The sequence below is a fragment of the Ciconia boyciana genome, chromosome 1 (genome assembly GCF_034638445.1).
Source record: "Ciconia boyciana chromosome 1, ASM3463844v1, whole genome shotgun sequence".
NCBI lineage: Eukaryota > Metazoa > Chordata > Aves > Ciconiiformes > Ciconiidae > Ciconia > Ciconia boyciana.
The window spans coordinates 52,436,449-52,459,754 of NC_132934.1; the positions used below are offsets into that span (position 1 = coordinate 52,436,449).

At 35.5% G+C, this 23,306-nt stretch overlaps 1 protein-coding gene across 1 annotated transcript in view; it reads left to right on the plus strand.

The window, feature by feature from the left end:
* CFAP54 (cilia and flagella associated protein 54) overlaps positions 1-23,306 on the plus strand; it is a 116,644-nt gene that overhangs the window by 61,916 nt on the left and 31,422 nt on the right. The window contains exons 34-51 of the mRNA XM_072865784.1: positions 827-1,057; positions 1,479-1,594; positions 3,323-3,495; positions 4,195-4,422; positions 4,636-4,859; positions 4,956-5,091; positions 6,798-6,912; positions 7,946-8,098; positions 8,625-8,822; positions 9,709-9,796; positions 10,248-10,454; positions 12,037-12,103; positions 14,247-14,429; positions 16,601-16,687; positions 17,723-17,845; positions 20,698-20,751; positions 22,188-22,404; positions 22,751-22,845. Coding sequence (XP_072721885.1) covers positions 827-1,057; positions 1,479-1,594; positions 3,323-3,495; positions 4,195-4,422; positions 4,636-4,859; positions 4,956-5,091; positions 6,798-6,912; positions 7,946-8,098; positions 8,625-8,822; positions 9,709-9,796; positions 10,248-10,454; positions 12,037-12,103; positions 14,247-14,429; positions 16,601-16,687; positions 17,723-17,845; positions 20,698-20,751; positions 22,188-22,404; positions 22,751-22,845 — 2,695 coding nt within the window. The remainder of the gene's footprint in view (positions 1-826; positions 1,058-1,478; positions 1,595-3,322; positions 3,496-4,194; positions 4,423-4,635; positions 4,860-4,955; positions 5,092-6,797; positions 6,913-7,945; positions 8,099-8,624; positions 8,823-9,708; positions 9,797-10,247; positions 10,455-12,036; positions 12,104-14,246; positions 14,430-16,600; positions 16,688-17,722; positions 17,846-20,697; positions 20,752-22,187; positions 22,405-22,750; positions 22,846-23,306) is intronic.

Sequence of the window (23,306 nt, forward strand, 5' to 3'; positions counted from 1 at the left end):
GAAAAAACCCACCTTACTTACCATTATTTCCATGGCTTTCAGTGGAAGAGGGGATGTTTAACTTATCCTGGGCTTTTTGCTTTTTCAGCTACTGTTTCGTATCTTGCATAATAATATTGCTGTATATTATAATCAACATTGTGTATGGTGTACTGTTCTGCCCACATTTTAAAGGTGGAAAACAGGCAGAAAAATAATTTAGATTGATAAAGGGATCAGTTTACAGTTTATAAAAAAGAAAAAAATAGATTTGATTTGACTACCCCATTATATGTGTGCAAGGTAATACAGAATTGTTTGATCTGGCAGAGAAACATAAAAAAAATCTATGGCTGGAAATTAAAGCCAAGCATCCAAATTTGAAATAAAATGTTTTCTTCACATTGAGGATGATTAGCTATCAAAAAACAGCAATAAAAAGAATGATCCAAATTTATAGAATAATAGTAGACCCTCCGTCTCCTGAACAGACTGTGTGAAACACATTGTATTTGCTATAATAATCTGTTTGGATGATTCAGGTACAAATAACTTCAAACACAGAGCTAAACTTTTTGTAAGTACTAAGAAAAATATCTTACGGAAGTTGGTAAAATATAAGATAGGATTTAGTGTGTGTTAAGTGCACTTAAAGAGGGAAAGCACAATTGCTTTTCTTGACTGCAGCAAAAATCCTTTTGCTAGGAATATGTCATATGCTTCTGAGTTAATACAAGTCTGTGCATATGCAATGGGATACTTCTGTGTATCTTTACCATGATTTTCTTTTCTAGAGCTTCAAGAAAACACAGTTTTATTTTTTGCTACTTAATGTATTTTGGTTTAGGAAATCCAAGGAAGAGTTGCAAAAAGTAGCTCGTCACACCTTAGTGGTACTGCTAAAACCAATTGTGAGTAATTACGTAAACCGAAAGAAGTTTCACCAAATGTGTCTTGAAGAGATGCCCTGGAGGTCTCAGATGAATATCTATCTGGCAGTTGCACACTACAACTTATTTAAAAAGAAACTGGAAGAGCAATATAACATTGGAATTTGTGGCTTACAGCATCTGAACAGGTATATCTTACTGCATTATCAGTGATTGCTATTAATATAAATTATTGTGTTATTACCATTAGTGCAAACAGATCTGAATTACAATATCATCAGTTAGTTTGTCATATGAACAGTTCAGTTTCCAAATGCAAATTTACTTACTATGTAGCAAGTTTTGCTTTCCATCATATGGCAGGTGACATGCACACTTTGTGTTGCTCACTTGACTGGTCAGATGAAAGTTTTGAAATATACTATACTGTGCTTTTTTTTGGTTCCTTATAACTTTTGGCTATCATTCATTATTTCTGATTCCTAAAGCTGCTGGGAAGTAATCAAAACTCACTTTTGAGAAACTGAATTTTGTGTGTGTATATCAAAATTCTTTTTAATATTATATCTGGGGCTTTTTGTGCTTTCTTCTTTTTCTCCTATTCTGCAGTTACAATATTTTGGATCCTGAAATATTCTCATTAAATAATTCTGGCACTGTAGTGGTGAGAGAAGCTGTAGAGAATAAGATGAGAACACCAACTCTTCCTCTCCTTAAAAAGTCAGGTATGACCGAAAAACAAACTTGTAAGAACTTTTAACAGGTGCACGACGGGAATCAGTTTCAACATAACTTTTTCTTTCTCTTAAGTTCTGTCTTGACCTCCATCATTAGTTCTCCACATCACCTTTGGAAAAACACTCATGCCAATTTAAAGAGCAGATGTTTATGGATTTCAAAAGTGTCCTCTATGTTCTCTTTTTGGCTTATCTAGTATAAAAGAAGTCATAGTCAATAATGGGCCATTTATAATAACTCTGAGTGTTGTTTATTGTATTGATAAACATGTTACTTTTTATCAAGTGGTTATTCTTTATCCTATACTTTAGTAACAAGTTTATAAATTCTAATAAATTAGTGATACTAGCTGGTTTGCAGAAGCCATGCTACCTAGACGTATTAAATTGATAATATTCCAGATTATTCTAAATGCAATGATATTTTTTATCAGTTTCTGTGGTTGCTAATTGGTCTGTAGTTTCCTTTAGATTTCCTAACAGGTCAATAATTTCCTGGGTCATTCTGTAAGTCTTTCTTAAAATTATAGACTGAAGTTTATTATTATCTTTCAAATTTTAAGTAGAATAATTTACGTTTCCTTCTCTACTGCTTGCTCCCCAGTGTTTTCCTGTGGCAGAGTCTACCTAAGGGTCAATTTTTTATCTTCTACCACTTTTACTTCAATTCTCTATCGTTCACATTTGACTGTTCTATTATCCCAGCTATTTTCAATAACATCCTTTAAGGTTTCCACAGGAGCCGAGTTGTGAAATATAGGACTTTGATTACCTCAGACGGTGGTGGTAACATATAAGTCAACACAAAGTAGTCTGCCTAGCCACCATAAGTTCAAGAAGAAATCACAAGCCTGGTCTTTTCAATAGCGCTTCAGGGAACACATTCTTGCCACAGCTGTAGAGAGCAAAATTCTATCATTCCACGTAGGACTTCCTTAGGTAGGAGTCAGCCATCCTCTTTGCCTTTTCCAAGGAGGTATGATGAAAACTAGCAGTTGAATTCAGTGGTTCTCTTTGCAACAGCTTACTTCGTTATACTCTTTTGTCTTGATGCTTACAAGTCACTGAGAACTGAGTCACTGAAAGTTGCTGAAAACTAATGAAAATCCTGTTTACTACCTCCTAGGCTTTGCAGCAATTCTGAATGAATGAATTTAATGAAGTGTGTAGTTTGCCATAGCGTTCAAATACTGTTTAACTTAGAATTAGCTTCTGCCTGAAACCTATAGCTCAGGTATTACTGTATCCCACTACCATGAACCTTTGTGTTTCCCCTTAGAGGATATTTGGTATTGAATAAAATAATGAAGCAATTCTACACATACCACAGAATTTGTCAGAAATCTTCCCTTCTTCCTAACTTCTCCTTTTAAGAGGCCTTGGTTTCAGAAAGGTTCTTGGGAGCTTGCCACATGGTGATTTCTTTCTAAAACTTAACTTTTATGAGGGTTGTGTTTTGGCACTGAGGCTGAAAACTATTTGGTACACATTATTATTTCAAAGTTTTTTTCATCCTTGCTTCTCCCAACGCTTAAGTAAAAGCATCTTATATTTTAAATATCATAACCTTATAAATATGATAGCCTTAACATTGGCATTTCCTAACATTTAAGTATTTAGCTGCCACAGGAAAATCCTAGGTGGCTGATAATATTTTCTTTTTTATTTTTTTGAGAACTTTAACTCATTTTTAACCAGTGAACTCTTTGTCTTCAGGTACAGATAAATCTGGGCACAGCATTAAACTGAGTGGAACAGATACTCCTCGAACTCAAACAACAAACAATACAGAAATATCTCATTCCCCCAAAGAACACAACCAGTTTCTGTCAAATACCATATTATTGGAGCATTTTACAAAAATCTTTTTGCATTTAAGAAGAGCAGTGGTAAGATATGCTTCCTTATTAAACGTTTTATTTATTACTAAGTATTGCATTACAATACTTGCTACTTTCTACATTAAAAAAACCTACACTTCAGAAACTTCAAAAAAACTTCAGTGGGAAAAAGCAATGATTTCTCATCTTCTGCAGAATGTCCAAGTACAGTGGGTGAAATGTGCGACATATCACCCATCATAATGTATATTTCTATCAAATATATAATAATTTATAAAATGTTTTATTTTTCATTTAGTCTTTGTAACTTTCCTTCTCATGTTTGTTAAATCTTTCTGAAAATACTTGCAGACTTACTTTCCCTTTACAGGTCTTAGTGAATGCCTCGGTAGTATAAACAGAAGGACCAGTGATTGAAAGGAAATGCAGAGTGACTACTCTTCCCATAAACCCTTCTAAACCCAAGTAAAAACATATGTATAGGTGGTGTGAATTAATTTTTATTTCTTATTCTCACACCAAAAGCAACAATTAAATTCAATTATAAATTAGTACTTCTATGAAAATTTCCAAATTAGGGTTCTATAATGCTTTATATAAATTGAAATATTGAATGATGTGTTATTAAGGATGATCCATAGACTGTACTTTTGAAAGATTACTTATACCTAAGCTTTGCAATAAAAGAATGAAGCTTTTAATTTCTGTGTTTCCAAAGTATAATTATATTTTGAATGATATGTGTAGGTTCTTGCTCACCGTGGTGGCCACTGGACATTGCTTCAAAATGCTTGTCGAGAACTGTGGAACTATACTCAAGAATTACAGTTGATTGCTAACCATTCACATTCCCATACGGATGCATTTCCCATTACCAGGGGTTTTCTTAGGGACACCATCTGGCTGCCATTTTATTTGGCATCAGACATGATCATTGATATGATAACTGAACTACAAGCAAGCAGGTCTCTTAAGGTAAAAATTATTTTTATTAAGACAGTATACTTTATTATCACATCTTCAATAGAGATGATAGTTTTCTTTCTCTTGCATTATATTCTGATATCTCCAAGTTATTCTCTGTAACAAGTTTGTAGAGGATTACAGTATTTTCTAATCTTTATAATTTGATTTGTCCTAAAAACAAGTTTGAAAAATAACAGGTAGAATAATGTTTATTCACTGTAGATTGTGGATCCTGAAGGAGACTTCTGCATTCCCAGTTGTTTAGGAGGTGTTATGGATGAGAATGGTGGTTCTAATCTCCATCCACAGTCTCCCCTGGATGATGTGAATGTGGTTGACTTGAAATGGATATGTAATCTGATTCTTAAAACAATAGAATTGTTATATCAAATGAAGAAGTGGGAAGCACTGGTACACATAGCTGTACAGTTTAACATATTTACACAGTAAGTTACACCAACTCTAATAAAAACTAAAAAGCAACATTATATAGTTAAATATACTGTTATTTTTCTTAATTACTGTATTTCGCTTTTTTTCAGTGAGAGATACACAGAACAAGTGAGTCCGCTGCTGGTGTACGCTCAGAGGCAGCTGCTGGAAAGGATACAGCAATTCAGTGGCCCAGACAGCCATGAATCTCATTTAATAAAATATCTGTCTGATAATGCACATAAGGTGAGCCACAGATTTCTTTTTTGGGCACTAACTCTTAATGTGAACTAAATATAGAGAAGTACTTTCACTGATTAGATTAGTATGGTTTTTCATAATGTTCACAAATAGTAAATTATAATAAATTAATGAATGTAATTGATTGAAGTGCATGAAAAGCCTTATATGACATGATTCCAGCAGCAGCAGAGGTCTGGACTTGATGACCCAGAGAATATTTCTTCTATGCGTAATGTACCCATTCCATATTATGAGCCTAAATCTAATTTCATGTTAGTTCTTGATGCTGCTCTTTTAACCTGAAAACATTTATTTGGATATTGTGCAATCTTTGTGATTAATTAAGATTAAATACAAAGAGATTGCTTTGGTTCTGCATTGGAACACTGCTACTAAAGACTAAAATTAATCAAATTGAGTTAACCCAAATACTGACAATACCATAAAAAACTTGAAAAACTTGATCACCAACAAAAAAACCCTAGGCTGCTCAGCAAGTTCCTCTCATTAAAAGCCATGGCTCTATATATTTAGTAAACTGACATTGCCACTTGGAAATTTTTCATGGAATTAGCTCTTAAAAATTAGGATTTTCCTTTTTTTTTAACCTAAGGTTTATTTCTAAGAAGTTTTGCTGAAGTCAATCGCATGGTTGATATTTTTAATATGTTTCTATTTACTAATATAAACACAGGACTTGAAGGAGACGGGGGGGAAAGTGGGGTCTGGAATTCCAAACAGGTTTGTTCTGAACATGAACATGGGGTTCAGGAGGCACTGCCTTGCCTAGAGACAGCACACTGCTGCCCAGGGCTTGCAGGAACTCAGAAGGCACTCCTGGCTTGCGAAGGGCAGCTGAAGTTCTCTGTCTTGTCTCTCTGTAAGGCTGTTTCCTGCTGAGTTCCTTCAGGCCCTGCCGTTCAGAACATAGGCCTTTTGTCTAAAAAAAGGGGAATGTGGCAAACCACCACATACCACTGTAATCCGAGCAATGTGGAAAAGTAATCATAATTTTGAAAGACAATTTACAGAATAAAGACTAATGTTAGTTAATAGTAATAAGGATTGTTCAAAAAACTCATCATCAAGTTAGACATTTGGAGGGTATGGCTACATTTCACAATGCAGTGCCATTCAGGAGTCTAGAACTAGCTCTGAATTAGTTCTTTTGCTTCTGAAGCAAAAGAATGTAGCTGATGTAGCTACATTAGCAAAATAAAATGTCTGTGCTGGATTAGCCCTTTATAGAAGTCTGGAATTTTGCTTCTCTGACAGGGTTAGACTGCTTCTGTTATTTGCTTAGAGCCATTTTGTGTATCCCTATGCAGCATTACATTGTGCTTTACAGGCAGTGTGCTCTTTAGGCATACTTACACTGACAGGTTCTTTGCAAGCATGCATTTATCCAGACAAAGAAAGGTGGAATATTTGCTGAACATCAACGAGTTGCTCATGATTATGGCAAATACCAAATAAGATACAAGTTTAATTCATTAACATCTAAACGCTTAGATGTTATATCCAATATTTAGGTGTTGTGAATGTTTCACCTCTTATTGACAAGGGTACTAGTTCTGGGTCATTGGTGTCTTTGTAAATTGGTCCTCTTTTATTTTGTCATATGAATATTTAGATACTTAACTTTAAGCACCAAACATTGATTTTTCTGGATATTATTCAATTATCATGAAACAACACTTGCTTTTTAGATGAATTGCAGAAACTACATAGGGCAGAAATTACAGCTGCCTGTTGCCCATTCTGCTAGTGAACGGATTTTTCCTGGAAGCTTTTTCTATCCTGAAATGAAAAATGATTATACAGGTCAGAGCACATTTCAGTATCGTGAGTTCTCTTTTCTCCCAAACCCCTTCCTTTTTTTCATACTGGATTTTTTTGTTTTGTTTTCCTCCTTATCATAGGTCTTCCACTGCTCCTATAATCTGTTTCTTTTAATATAAACTCAGTTTTATCTTCAAATTATTATTCTTGATATTTTGGATGGATAGTAATGTTGTCAAGACCTTTCCAAATATATTCAGACTGTATCTGAAAGTAGAGAAAAGCAGTTGTGATCCAAATGCCAGATGACTTACAGTATGTTGAATGAGCTTGGTGGTCTTGGTCCAGTTTTCCATGGGTATTGTTGGATAACCAGCAATATACCCAGAAGTTAATGTGAACCTGCACTGTTATCAACAGAATCAATAGAAAAACTGAAGTGAACTATAAGGTGACAAAACACCTCTTTTACCCACAGTTGTTGTTCTTTTCAGTCAGGATTAAAATGTTATAGTAATTAATGGAAGTTTGTAAAGCATAGTTCCTCATATCACAGACATGTCAATGCATTGCACACAAGCCTTTGTGTTGAATTCAGCTGAGAAAAGTCATCAAAAAATAAATAATGCTGTATGTAAGAAGAGTAGATAATATTATGAATTCAGTGGAGAGAGCATGCCAATTCACAGGTTTGGTACATAGAAACTATGGTAGTTGTAGTAAGTAGGATTAGCAGCTATAGTAAAAGATTTGTTTCCAGACTTCAGACACGAGAATTCAGAGCAGAGAGCTGAGCTGAGGCATGCCCAGGGCAGATGGAATTCAGGGAATATAGATGTCATGTGACAAATAAAATGTAACACTGAAAAAGATATAAGTACTCAGAAGTGTTCCTGATGGTTAATAATTTTTTTTTAATTCATAATACAACAGGAAACAAAGGTGACAATTAACACAATATATTTTAATTTTGAAGTTGTGGAATTGTTCAAATATATGTTTTGCAGGGTGATTTACTAAAAATATATATTTATGTAATGCAAAATTGTTCTCCATAATTATTAATTCCTTTTAGATCGCAGCGAAGCAAAAGCCCTAGTTTATGTACCTCTCGATGTGAATGACACACTGAAATGTTTTAGAGAAACTCTACAAAAATCTAAATATCACAGCAGAGCACTGAGACACAGCAGAAAACTACTTTCATTATTTCTTGCACATACACAAGGTGAGTTATTTATTGAAGTGCTTCTCACTTAATAAAGTATATATGCAGTTAAATTAATGAAAAGTGAAAGTAATAGATTTTTTTAAAATTAAAGTTTTAGTTGTTATTGACAATGAGAAAAAACATAGAATATAAAGTTTTATATGAAGTTCTGTAAGCACAAGCTCTAAGCCTGATTTCCTATGATTTGTGTCTCATGGTTGGATGATACATTTTTTTTCCTGCAGCTGTGTCACTTGTCTGTCTGCAACCAAACCTCTGTCTGAGGACTGACTGGCAGATCTTCCCAGGTTTATTTTCTCTAACAGAGCACATATTTTCATTTGGTTGCACTGACCAATAAGTTACGTCCAATGAGTTTAATTAGGAGACACACAGACAGAATCATAGCATGGAAAAACAGATAAAAACAGGGTACACAGGAGTTGTATATTTGTTCGAGTAATATGGTGTGGAAATATCTGTGGGCCTGGAAATAGTATAATACTTTTCCAAACTGATCACATAAATCACTTTTCTGGTCTAGAAAATGCTGGAAGAGCAATCAGCAGTCATATCTCTTCAAATAAAAGGCTGGAATTTAATGTGGGAGCTGAACTGATATTTCTACCAACACCACGTGACCTTTCTCAAGAAAAATTTAATTTCTCCAGTATGGTTGAGAGTAAACCAATACCACAGTCACAGCTTTCAGTAATTATCTCTTCCTATGAAGAAACAATTGGTAATTTTTTTGTCATAAATGTCTCTTTACAGCTAAGATGTAATATCATTCTCCCTATCTGTGTTCATATATGTTTATTCCAGTGTTATTTTCCTGTCAGACAGCTATACCTGTCTGAAAGCTGGTTTCCAGAAATACACAACCTTCTTTCTGTTGATTCAGAAAATCTGCATTAGATCCTAAACAAGCCACTAGTTGGTTCATAACCTCTACAAATTATCTCATCTTATGAAAAACCATTACTTCAATGGTGTTATACTGATAAATCCCAAATTAAAAATCGGCTGTAATGTTTAGCAGATTCATTTTACTTCCATGATAGTTTTTTTTCTAGCAAACAAACCTTTCGGATTCTGTGCATTTGAATATGAGACCTAGTTGCTTGGTTTCCACCTTACGTTCTAGTATGGCTTTACTCACAGCTCAGCACTACTACCTGTTTTTGCTGTATGACAAAACAGGTGAAGTGTAGCAGGTCAACAGATGCCATAAGTGGTTTTATTTGAAGTAAGGAATCCAGAAATGAGCCAGGGACAGTGCTACTGTGCTGTATGCAGGCAGTGTTGTTTAGCAGGGCCAATGGCTTGCTTCCCAGTTTATCTCTTGAAGGGGAAGAAATCTGAGAGGTCTGAAAAAAACAATACAAAAGCTTAGGTAACCAGGTCCATAAATACATCCTACTCTTGTTTTTAAAGTTAGTAGAAATAAGAAATTGTACATTTGAAGGTAAAATATACAAGCCTAATAAATCTTTCAAAAAATATTCATGCATTGAATTACATGTGAATGCATGTCTACTTCTCATGCAAAATTTGTTCGAGATTCAGTAAGTGATTTAATGATGTGACAATATTTTTTTTCTAATTTATTAAAAAATAAATAACAGAAATCCTTGAAATAAACAACCAGAGAGACCTCAAGGTTCAGGCTCTACATGAACTTGGAAATCTTCACTTTTATGCTGGACAAAAAAGGTACATAGTTATTGGATTAAAAAAGAGCATTGTTTCATTTTTTTTAATTGGCACTCATATACCCTTCAACTGTATTGTAAGTTCTTGTGCTGTCCTCAAGGCCATATAACTTCTTTCATCTAACTCACTATTAGCTGTATTTTGAGAGGCTTTTTTCCTAGAAATTGTTTATTTTTCTCAGCTAGCTAATTGCAATTAAGCAAACTAATTAAGCATCTCTATGTGTTTTTAAGAAGTAATATCTATTGCTTGACAATTTAATTTTAGTATAAGTCCCAATAAGTCTGTTGACCAGGAATGGTATCTTTTTGTATGGTAGAAACTATATTTCAGTTTTTGACCTAATCAGAATTAGTTATATCTCAGGCAATAAAGGTAAAATGAAGCAAGTCTTATCTTCCACTGTGGAAAATGTCAGCAGTATGATGAGAACGTTTTTTATGTGTTACAGAGCTGCTTTTAAATATTGGTGTCAAGCCCTTGATGAAACACTCAACATTGCTGATGCTCTTAACAACTGGCAAGAGTTAGGTTTTCCAAAAAATGCTACAGACTGCTTTGCAATTGGAAGATCGACTGATATTAGTCAGAAATTTCTTTCTCAGGCTGGAGTTTGGGGGTGTTTACATGCAGCAGTCTTAGTGGCTAAGATAGCTCAGTAAGTATTTTATCTATATATGTATTTCTTTCGTATTTTAAATAAGTTGCTCATCCAGGACAATAGGCAACTTGAAATTAATTTAAAAACACTAACAAGTTGTTATAAAAAAGACTCCTCAAAAGCAGAGGAATTTTTCCTTTCAGGAAGAAAGTTGCTCTTTTGGAGAAAATCGTTTGCTTCTTTCTCTTGAGTGCTCATCTTTGATCGTAATTGCAGCAGTATATTATATGGAGCGATCATTGAAATAAAACAAAATGATAAAAAGTCATAAGTGCAAGGATTTTACAGACATATTGATTTTCAATTGAAATATCACATCTCCCAAGTCATTGCACATATTAAATATTAATGTATCTTGAGGGCAGATTTACTGCCTAAAGTACTCATTTTCTGGTGAATTACAACTAAATGAAATTTGAATTACTGTATTAAAGTCTACCATCAATAAATATTTCCGTCCAGTACTCCTTGACTGCTGGTAAAACACTATGGATGTAACTCTGAGCTGTTTCTCAGTGTATTGTACAATATCAAAATGTACAAAATATAAAATTTAGAAATATCTAAGCCAGCTCTAAATGACCTTAGAAGCATTATACCCATGACAGGGCAGAGCTTCATCTGAGTAAACTGTCTTACCTAAGAAGCAGGTCATATTAATAGCACTGAAAAATATCTGTAAACCAAGGTAGCTTTGAAAGTATTAGCATGGGTATTTCAGGATGAAACGGCATTGCCACACTCAGAAGTAACACCAAAGAGGAAAAGGAGTGAGTTTAAGTTGATTCTAAACCACAGCTCTTCTAATTCTGAGCTGTGGTGCAGTCTCAGGTCCAATTAGGCAAGACCCAATCCCTAGCTGCTTTTACAGTGCTTGTGGCACATATTTGCTGCACTGTATACTATCCCTTTACTGCTAATATGTCCATTCCAATTCCTGGCAGGGATCTGGAGGGAGCTATCCTCTCGGCTTCTCCCTCAGGCAGATCTTTTCTATTCAGACCTGACTTGGGCTGTTAAACATCTTTCCCCTGAGTTGCTCTTTCTAGAGCAACTCTAGTCTCAGGCTGTAAAATGCAGATTAAAGGATTCTAATATTGTATTAAATATTTCTAATATGGTAGATCAGAGGAGTACCCTGCTACCAGGATGGTTTAAAGCTCTGATGAGGTACTGTGTGGGATTCATTTAATCTAGCTAGACATCTACCATGTGAAAGTCCACGTGCTAGTTATCTTAGGCTTCCCTTATGGAAAGAAATACATTTTAAGGTGTGAGTTGCTTGACCTGCTTTATCTTTCTAGTTTTGTGTGAGATGAATTTTGCACTTAGATTGCCTGTTTCTCTCCTTCAAGTTTAAAGAGAATCTAGACAACTCCCTTTGTCTAGGTATGTCTTTGGTCAAATGCTTCTTTCTTTGCATGGCATGGCTGAGCACCTATCTACAGAACAGGCAGCTGTTTTTCAATATGGATAACATCTAGATTGTGTTAGTATCATTATTATACTAGATAGAAAAAAGAGTTTAAATAGTTTATATTAATGGGCACATTAATATTTCTTGTTTGTTGTACTTTAGGTATATAACAACATCAAAGATGAGATTAAGAACTAAATACTGCTATTTTTCTGCTATACTTTTTAAGGTAAGAATACAATTTTAGTTAGAATTCATGAAATTGACAAATTGCTTCTAAAATTGAAATCTCAATAACCCTGTATTAAAATATTTCTCTTTTCATTTTGATTGTAAAGGAAAACTGGAGATCAGAGGTAGTTGACAATTTATGCACATTAGATTAGATGTTTTTATTCTCTGTTTTTTAACATCATTCCTGTATGATAGCCTAAAAATTGTCACCTCAATAAGAGGCTAGTGTCTCAGAGAAATAATGAAATACTGAAAAGTGAAGATGGCTAGAATATTTGGCAGTCAAATATATTTTTCTTCTCTTGAAGTGTTCTGCTCAGGAAGAGAGGGATGGCATCAACAACAGCAGAGTGCTCTCTGTCAGATCTGTACAGAGTCTTCACAGATTGTCATAAATTTTCAACCAGGAGAACAGACTCTTTAGAAAAAGAATTTTTTTAATCTTTTTCAGCATTGAAAGATATTGGTTTGTAATACTAAAATCTCAGCTCTATGAGAAGTTTGCTCTAGAGGATAGTGAAAATTATTCAGTTTCATTTACAAAGAAAATAAGATCATTAAAATTACATTTGCAAACTTTCAGAAAACAACTATAGAGGAAAAAAGGGTTTCAGTTTACTTTTAAAAGGAAGTTTTAAGATATTGGTAACAAAAGTGGTATAGGAAAAAGAACTGCAAGTATTCTGCCAGTCATACTCCACTGAGATCAATGTTTACTCATCCCAGTGCAGCATCAGGAAGTTAGTTGGCTTCTTCCAAAACAAACCAATGCCACTTTCTAACATGTGCCAGCCATGGTTGTGACTGTGTGACCTGTGCTAGGCCACATTTAAAACCTTGTTAAGTTCAGCAAAGGGAGAACAAGTTGAAGAAGCAAAGGTAAAGGAGAATTTTGACTAGCTTCTAGCACTGCGATTGCTGGTGATACAAAGCTGAACAATTTTGATTCCTCCTTTTGACAGAAATAGTAGTAAGCATTTGTTCCAGCTGTATAATGGTAGAAATAATTGTGACTTGACTGAAGTGTCTGATATTAATTAGGATAGGAGCAGCTTGCAGGGTGAGTGTCTTGAAAAATATAATCAATTACTGTCACTGTACCTTCCCAAGTTCAAGCCCATAATTTGTTCTTTGATTTGGAAAGCTTTTATAACCTTGTTTAAATTCCACCTCTGGTATAGGCTTTAGGCTTGTTAGTATCTCAGATCTGAGTATGTAAATGCATATTTCACTAGCATATCATTGCTAATTACAACAAGATAAACACAATTGGGAAGGAATATCTAACATCAGAGACAATGTTAGCACTCCTCCCTTTTTAAAGGAGGAACATTTAAGTTACTTCCTTAAAGTTCCCATCAATTTTAAGTTATATGATTTAAGCTGTACTAGCTGACCTAGTTAAAGGCAGAACTAGGGTGGAACTAGCTTTTAACTGGCCTTAAAATCAGCACCTCTGCCAGAAATGATGGCTGAAGTGATGGCGGGGCAAGGACTTAAGGCTAAGTAAAATCAAAGTCACTTTCTTAGCCTGTGGGGAAAATAAACAGATTTGTCTTCTGATGGAAGACATTTTCCATGAAACATCTTCGGACTGGTAAAGAAATGTTTGAACACATCCCCAGAATCATCTCAACAATTTTTTCCTATGCATTTTCCTTGGTTATGGAGATGTTTGAATAAATTACGAAGTTCTTTCTGTCTGCTAATTGGAGGCTTATGCTAAGAATTATTTAAGAAGTCTTTGTGAGAACCCCTAGTGATTTATTAGTTTTTTCCAGTGCTTCCAGAGATTTATTTGGGATGCTGTGACTTGGAATCTGAGAGAAATGGCTCTTTAGGAAGATTTTTCATTACCTGGGGAGTACTTGCTGAAAAATCTTTCGTGATATTTTTCTACACCTAATAAGTTTTCCTTAGCTTATTTACAGCCTGTTTTTTTTCTCCATGAAGTTCACACCTAAAGCATTTTTTCTAAAAAGATTTTTCATGGTTTTGTCTGGAAACAACTGGATACTTAAGACATTGACTGAGTTTCATTTATGAAGTCATTTACGAATCGCAAGGGTTGGAGTTTTATAGTGTTTCACTAATGCCTATACATCTTTTCACAACTAGTTCATTATTATTACTTTCAGACCCTGTTTAGAGCTTCTCTTCCACATCCAATGTCTGACTGTGACTTTGCACAATATGAAACAAATATGCTTATTCCTGGTATCGACTTGTTCTCTGATCGCTACAGAGCTGATATCTCTACTGTAGTTGCAAGTCTGAATTTCCTTATCTTTGAACTACATTGTGCAAAACAAAATTTAATAGTAAGTATTATTTTTATACTCTGGTAATGAATTTTAAGACATCAAGTCTTATTTTTTTGTGTGGGTGTACTTGTGAGATACTTCAGAAGCTCTAGCAAAATATCTGTATAGTTAGGTTCTGTGACACTGAGATAGAGGCAAGGTATAGCTTACTGCCTACAATTTTTAGAATATACAGGGTACTTGTTTATTCAGGAAGATGACAATACATGTCCCACTTAGCTTAGGCATTTTAGAGGAAATTTCCTATTATATACAGTTTGAAATACACTGTACTGAGAATTACTTTAAATGTAGTATGTCCAGAATGCTTTCAATAATTTTACTTTCACATTCAGTAAATAAAAGTCCCTTCTGCCTTTTCCTTCTCACGTTCTCTTATTCCTCTGTATGGAGTGTTTTTACAGCTTTCCTCTTATGTTGATCATGTGCTTATTTCCTCCATTTAGTGACTGACCACTTCCACTTTAATCCAACTTCTTTCAAAGTTGCAGTGCTGTACATTGGAATAAATAGATTGAATTGTTTACTAGTATTGAAAAAAGTGCAATTCTACCTGTGTTCCTGTTTGGTTCTGTATGGTCTAACAGATTTTCATGTCAGGCAATTATTGTATACCTCTATAAATCAACTCTCAGCATGACAGAAAACTCCCCAGCAGAAAAAGTAAATAGTTTTCTCCTGCTTTAATGAGTTGAATCCACTTATGGAAAGGTCCTGCAAGTGGCAGAGCCAGTGCAAGGGAGAGGAAAAGACTGCGTGGCTGGCAGAAGGGGAGTAAGAAAAGGTTAGGGGGTAGAGATGGAAGAGGAGTTAGAGAGGAGGAGGCAGCAAGATGTTACCCCTTTTTTGTCAGCAAGCCATTTGCTGGATTGATTTCTTCTGGAACTTCAGGCTAAGTGTCTGTCTTACCTCCTGTTGTTGCTTTTCCCATCCTGCTTTACTGGAGTTCACTTTGTTATTAAGCTTCGTCTAACTGCCCTCACTATGGGAGATCAAGCGAGATCAAGGAGCAGACAGTTACCTGGAGGCAGGGACACTTAATTTGACTGCTTGCTTCACGTGGCCATGCACATTTTTGATTCTTTCTGCACTTGTACTAGCAGAATATAGATCCAGGTCATAGATCATGGTCAAAGCAATTGCATTTTCAGCAGGATGAGAGCTTCATTTCCACTGAATGCTTAATGTGTGGGAAGGTTTTGGATGGTGGGCACTAAGTTGATTTGACACTTAAATCAAAATACATCAAGATTCAAGTTTTATTAAAAATAAGACTTCAAAGACTAATTTTGTTGAACTACTTCAAATATCAGTTGGAAACTGTATGGGTACAATTAAAACATTTGCCTCAAGCATTTGTAATCCAAATTCAGAAGTATTAAGCTACTTCATGAAAACTAAAAGTGCATTTGACAAAAAAGTAACAATGCTGTTAGCATTTTCCAAGCTCAGGGATATTTTAAAGTGAAGAAAAATGTCAGAGCTGAACAGTAATTAAATTTTGGAAGTTCTTTGATTTTCAATAAACAGATACATCTGTTAGGAAAGAATCTACTTTTTCTGAAATATTATATAATAATAAATACAGTGTTTGTATACTTTACTAGAACTCAGTTTTAAAATGTTTCTTGTTAGTTTCCCCTACAAAAACTTTCAATTCGAAATGAATGCAAATTAATTTGTCAATAAGCTTCATCACCATCCAGTTTATTTTACAATTGGTATCATTACACCTAGTTGCAGGACTTCATTGTGTTTATTTTATAAAGCTTACCGAATTCTATTATTCTGTTACTTATACTGAAAAAATTATAGCATCAAAATGCAGACAGTTTTAGAAATCCCTTCTAGCAACATCTTTCCAGTAGGTTTACTCACTAATGGTGTATTAAAAAAACCCGCCTTGAACACAGAGAATAATTTGGGAAAACTTCGCTTTCTACATTGTGGATCACATGTAAGATAGTGTAAGGGGTTAGCTTTAGCCAGCTGAAGAACTTTTTAACACATTCATCCTTCATAGAGTGTAAGAGATAGTGGTGGTATGTGGCAGTGAAAGCAGTACTCCTATATTATCTATGTACTTGTGATATATAATTGCAATGTACATTTCTGTAATTGTACTCTTTATGACATTTATAACTAGATGACCTAATATTTTCCTATAGATTTTACCATTGTTCACATTATACCAATACATTGTTTCTGAGATTTGTAAAGACCCAGCTAAATGTATTGAAGGAAGAATCTTCAAGGTAATCAAACAAACTTTCTTTTTATCACAGCACATTGTATTTCAAATAAACTTTTATTTTCTTTGTTAAATATAGCCAATTTAATATTTCTTCATATATCACTACTATGAAAAGTAATGCTTTATAGTTCAGATGTTGCTTAGTGTTTCTTAGCACAACAGATTGTAGAATAGGACTACTTTCTAAATGCAATTATTTATATTCTCAATTTTAGTAGGATGTAGAGTTATTTATACAGTTTTACTGTTAATGTCCTACAGAGACTGTTAAGTACTTCCATCACTTCTTTGTACTCTTCATTTAACAAGCATTCTCCTTAAAGACATGATCATAACATTTTCCCTCTTAGATCCAAACTTTTTACTTGGTATTTTTTATCTTGTTCCACTGGTTTTTTAAATGTTTTCTTAAGTGCAAAACATAAATGATTTTTTTGTTCACAGTGTTCGCTTCTGGATTTTTATCATTATCATGGTGGAACCAGGTTGTCAGACTTCTGGGAACAGACTTTTGTCATTTCGCTGATGTTCACTTGTTGGTTTTGGTTTGGGTTTTTTTAATCCCTTGGGGTTTTTTTAAAGGAATCTAACTTGTAGTAAGAGTCAAAGTATTATTGGGTTTAGATATTTTCAGGAAATGCTGATACGGGTTAGGGAGAGTAGCTGAGTACTAGGAGACTAAGATGAGTAAAATCTATGAAAGATTTTGATAAGGGGTTGATCTTGGACTGACACTCAAAGCTCTAGCCAGATGAATTAAGTTCTTTTCCTTTGTCAGGAGCAAGTTTTTGAAGAATATGTTTTTTGGGTTTTTTTTCATTTTTGTTTTTAAGTGAAAGACCCATCGATCCATCTTTGAGATTTCACTTATTTACTGTAAAATGTAAAAGATTTCTTTCCATTGAAGAACATTCTCCACCAATGTACTATTCCAGTAGATAAATCTACTTGAAAATTACCTTTGAATACATTTTATTTTGAGCAAAAAGAATAGTTGAAAATTATTTAAATCAAAGGCTCTGTTTTTTTTTCACAGATTAAAGTACTTACAGATATAGGATTTTTTATGGAGGCCTTTCATGAACTGTCTTTGCTTACCTGTGGAGAGAGAATTCCATGGAAAATACCTGCAGGATACAGAAAAATTGAACAAATGAAGGTAAACACCAGTAAAGTTTAACATCAAACTATAACACTCAGTTCTCTTCATGACACTGCACATACTCCATGTCTGCAAGTTATTACACATTCCTAAAAATTTTCTAAATTTCTTTCAATAGGCAGGTCAAATAGTAGGCATTGAATGACATTAATTTCTCTCACTGAACAGCAGACACAAAAATACATTTTGAAACATACGTGCTGTTTTATACAGTGAGTGATGCAGATAATATTGTTGAAAAAATAATGTGTGATTTCATATGTAGACATAAAAAATATGGATAGAGTTCTTCCCCATTAATGGCAAAATTCCCACTGCCCCAGCCAGGAGCAGGGCAGCCGAGGGGCAGCCAGGGCAGCCCCCAGCCCAGGGCATCAGGCACCTCTGTGGGGCTGGAGACAGGCCGAGGCTGGGCTGGGACATCAGCCTGCGGATAGGGGTCAGGATCAGGCCCAGTGAGGAGAACTGGGCTCAGACACAGCCCCAGGATGCTCACACAGGGCTGTGGGGTCTGGCCGAGGCTGGGCTGGGATCTGGACCCACGGAGGGGCCTGGCTTGGGGGGCCTGTGGCAGGGCAAGGCTGTGGGGAGCTGTAGACCGGCCCTGCTGTGGCATTGCTGGGGCAGGGGCTGATGGCCCTGGGGGGCTGACATGGGGTTCTGGGCTGTAGGCAGGGTGGGGGGAGCCCCAGGAGATGCTGGGCAGTAAGAGCTATTGGTGCCCTCAGAGCCTTGACAGTTACGTCACCCCAGGCCAATCTCTTTGATTTTCTCCATATCTAAAGTCAAGTAGTGATCTTACCTTGATCACTAATGTGCTACAGGGTTATGAAGCTGTTAACAATTGACCTGGGCTTCTTTGTCTTACCTGTGAGCACACCTGTGCAGGTAGGTACAGTCCAGAGCTATTGGGCGAGCCTCCCCCATAACAATTACGTAGCCTTTCCTTGTTTTCCAAGCACATGCTGAAATAATCTAATGAGCTATTGCTGGACAGATGTAATCAAGGTTTCCCTTATCTGAGTGGTGCTTTTGGGTAGGTGTCACCCCATGACAAACTATGTGTGCCAGCACTAGGGAGCTGGACTGAACATGTGATAGAAGACTAGTGGGACAGGTAGGAACACCCCTTTTGACAGCAGCATGGATTTAACTTGATTGTACAGCCACATTCTATACATGCAATAAGATATTTCTAATCTGGTCATAATTACAGGCTGGTGCTGAAAGGGGAATTCCTAACCCACCTCCATGACTTCACATTTGCTTCCCTTACCCTGGGTTGTAGACAGTGAAGCTGGCACTGCAGAGCAAATTGACTTTAATGAGCTGATTTGAAGGGAAATTTTCCCCCCACCCCCCAAACCCTGAGAGGGAGTTTCCAGCAGACCCATGGCCTGACAGTCCTTATCCTGCAGCCTCACAATGGCTATAACCAGCACAAGAGCAGCAGTATCTTTGGCAATAGCCAACAAATCAATGTCTAAGCTAATTAATAAGGGAATAATTACAATTACATTTAAGGTAGGATGTCAAATGTTTACATTTAAAAAAACAGAAATAGAGACAAGCACTCCTCCTAGAACAACCTGCAGTGGTCCTAGGTTTTAAATGAAACATGAACTTAATAAAAAGTAAAAGTAAATTGTTTATCAAAAAAGGTGAGCTTTTTAATTTGCCAATGACACTTTCTTACTAACTGCATGGGGAGATGAGAAACTGAAATCTAGTGATTTTCCTCAAAGCACAAGCTACATTACATTCTCACTAGGTTGAGCCATAAAGAGTTATCAGCATCCTCACTGGAGTTGGTTGTGCAAAGCTTCCTTGTTCATGGCTACAGTAAGGAATGCATTTACTCCTTACTAATGCTAGTCAGGTTAAAATGCATCTTTAAGTCTTTTCCTTGATTTGTATATTGTCTGAAGAGCTCACAGAGTTAGGATGAGGTCTGGTTGATTCGTCACTTGTCTTTTTCTAACTGGGTTCACAGGTGAGTGTTTGGGTGAACAGCAGAACAGGTTCAGCATTAGGTCTCCGGTTAGGGTGTGACGCATGTAGAAGCTAAGTGCTTGCTGGACTTTTGCACAGCTATCTCAATAAGAAGGATCCATGTTCCAGGGAATGACAGACATGATAGAGGGCTACATCTGGAATACAGAGTTAATAAAAGAGTTAATAAAAACCACATAGAACCCAAGTGACAGTTGTGTGTAGAGCTCTCAGTTATGACGAAGGCTGGATATGATCTTTACCTCTGCCTTTTCCTTCCCCTCAGTAGACTGATTTGTCTCCTGGTGAAAAGGTAAAGGGTTTTTGAGCAAGGACTAGAATTAGGGTAAGGGTTCAGAAAATTGAAGCACATATAAGCGGAGAAATAGTTGTTTTTAGAGCCCTCAAGGAGGCTGAGGTCTCAAGTTCATCTTGACCTGTAGCTCTTGTTTTCATTTCATTCACAGATCTGTGCTCTGGTGAACAGCAGAGGAGGCATGTGCTAAATCTGGAGTTAGGTTTGGGATTCAGAAATGTAAAGAACATAAAGGCAATTGATGGTTGGTGTCCCCAGAGCTCCTAGAATTTCAAAAGGGATTTTGGTTGGTTTGTGCCTTTTTCTCCCCTTGCTTCAAGTTGAAGAATCCTGGCGAATGGCATAGGTGTAGGGAGAGTTCTGGGTCTTGGGTTATGGTTCAGAAATGTAAAGCCCGTGGAAGCCAAGTAATTGTTGGTATTTTCAGAGCCCTCAAAGTATAGTTGGAAATGCACTACACTTGTCCACTGCTCTGCTAACTCTCTTATTTTATACTCATATTGTAACACATTACTTATTTTTGGTTTTGTCCATTTTACAGGCCTTACGGAAATTTGACTCCTCGAAATCTCTCCTGACTGTTACAAATTTACAGGTAAAAAAAATCTGAAAGAGCTAAAAATTTTATGCTAGACATAAATATTTATGCTAGACATAAATATTTATTTCTCTGGCATCAGTTAGAGATTATTTGGTTCAGAAAATATACTTGTTATTAGTAAAAAACAGTAAATAAAAACCATATTCTCCTCAACAGTTTACCATTTCCTAAATTTTTAATTTTATGGCTGACCTCTCAAGGGAGAGGCAAGTACCATTATCACCATTTTTCAGATGGGAGACCTAATACATACAAATCTGTGACTTGTCTATATAAAGCATACTAGCAGAATTATTCAGGTTTTGTCATGATATGTAGGGTCTGGTGTTCATCCTGCTAAAATACCGAGAACATCAGTCATCTAGCCTTATGATTTCTATAAATCAGAGCTGTCTTCATAGATTTGTCCTAATTCAGATTGAGGTTGAAGTCCATTTCTGGAAAAAAAAAATTAAGAAAAGGTGAATCTGTAAACCAGTTAATGAACAGTCATTTATCATTTTAATTAAAATCACATGTTCATCAATTACTTCTTTTTTGATTTTCAGTTCTATTCGTTTTCTTTCATTTGCCTTGTCACAGATCCATTGCGCCAGTAGGGATAAATGTTAGCAGAACGTGGAAAAGAAGCTGTACCATAAAAACAAACTGATAAAGTAGAAGAAACTCACTTTTTTCCTCCACTTTTCTCTCTTTTGTTTACAGTAAGCTTGTGTGTCTCCTACAACAGTCAATACTAGAAGACAGAAATGAGATGTCTATCTTGACAGCTTTTGATCTCACTAGTTTCAGATTTATTTTGAAGTTGTGCTTTATCTTGAGCTTTTGATTTGAACACTTCACAGTCTACATGGGGCTCTTATTGGTCTCCTTATGATTTTGCAAAGCTGTGTAGACTTTCAACTTCTAAATTTATTAATCTAAAGTGAGAATATTAAGCTCAAGATAAAACAAGGATGCTATAATGAATAACAAAAAGATTCTGTGAAATACACTAGAATGGTCTGATACAAGAATTTTTTTCCTTACTTAATCTTTCTAGTTAGGGTGAATTGTAACAGCACCCTTTCCTTTGAGTTGAGATTTGTGAACTCCAGATTTACCTACATATTTTTTGTGACCACCTTAGTTCAGAGAGTGCTATGGACAATGCAGAAAACTAGAACTCACACAGAGTAATAGCTATAACTTCATAGATGCACCTTCTACTGGAAAACTGATCACTGAGGCTGTAGCAAATGCTACTAAGGGGTGAATTAAGTTTGGAAAGGAAAACAGCAACTCATCCATAATGACTAAGAGCATATTACTAATATTATTCATGTTAATTGTTGATAAACATCATTATTAATAGAAGCAGAATATGCCTTGAACAAGAAAAATGTAAAATACGTCATTTCAAATAGTCCCAATTGTTAACTTTCTTGTAGGTACTGGAAGACATATTTAATTGGAGTCTGTCTTTAACAGTGGTGCCACTGTGCAACCAACAAATTATGAATAAATTCACCTTAGCCAAAATGCATTTCATCATTTGTCTTTCTGCCACAATAAATAATATACCTGAAAAAGTGGAAAAACATGTCTATTCTGTTGATAACAACAGCTTGAAGGAGCCAAGCAGAATTACAGCATCAAATGTAAAAGGTAATTATAAGGTTGGTGGAAAAGTGCATTTATTCTGCAACTTGTTTCAAGCATAGTTTTTCCACTTTTAACTGCATATGCATTAAAGTGTCGTATTATAAATAATATTAATATTAAATGTTGCTGGAAAAATTAGTCATTATTGAAATAATGTGTTAAGATTTTTCAAGGTTTTTTTAGCTAGTATCTCGAATATTGCTACAGCTGTATTCCATTCTTCCTCACTTATTTGGATATTGAAAGTCCCAATTATAAATAGAGAAAAAAGGGGCATATTCTTCAAATTACTGAGAATGCTTTGGTTCTGTGTTTGTATCTGAAATTTCATCTGAAATGTATTTGACAGTTGATGCTGATAAGAATTCAAGACAACAGGAACAAAGAGGCACAATGGTGCAGCTCGTTGACTGTAAAGATGAATTAAATATGGCCATGCTGAAGGTAATTTTGGTTTTTAGGAAAAAAGCCTTAAGAAACTGCACATTGTTCCAAAAACATTGCTAATGCTTTCAGTCTAACAGAAATTATGATGGGAAGATGGCATGAATAAGGGAACTAGAAATTTCTGTTTCTGATCTGATTGTAATCTTACTAGCCATACATGACGTCCTGGTGCTTTGGTGCAATTTTTCAAATGGTCTAGTTTATGCTATATAAATGTCCGTGGGAAATATTGTCACAATCAGATCTCAGTATGACTGTTTCAGCAACAAGGATAAAGACTGAATGGGTTTTCAAGGATAAAATAATCCTTTCAGAGCGTGGTGCCTGTAGAACCTGTCAGAGACTCTTTGATGGGGCAGTATGCTCTACAAATAAATGGAAAACCATTCTCTACCATATGTGAAATGTCTCAAATTTTTAGTGTTCCTCTTTCTGATACTTTATTTTGGAGAAAACAT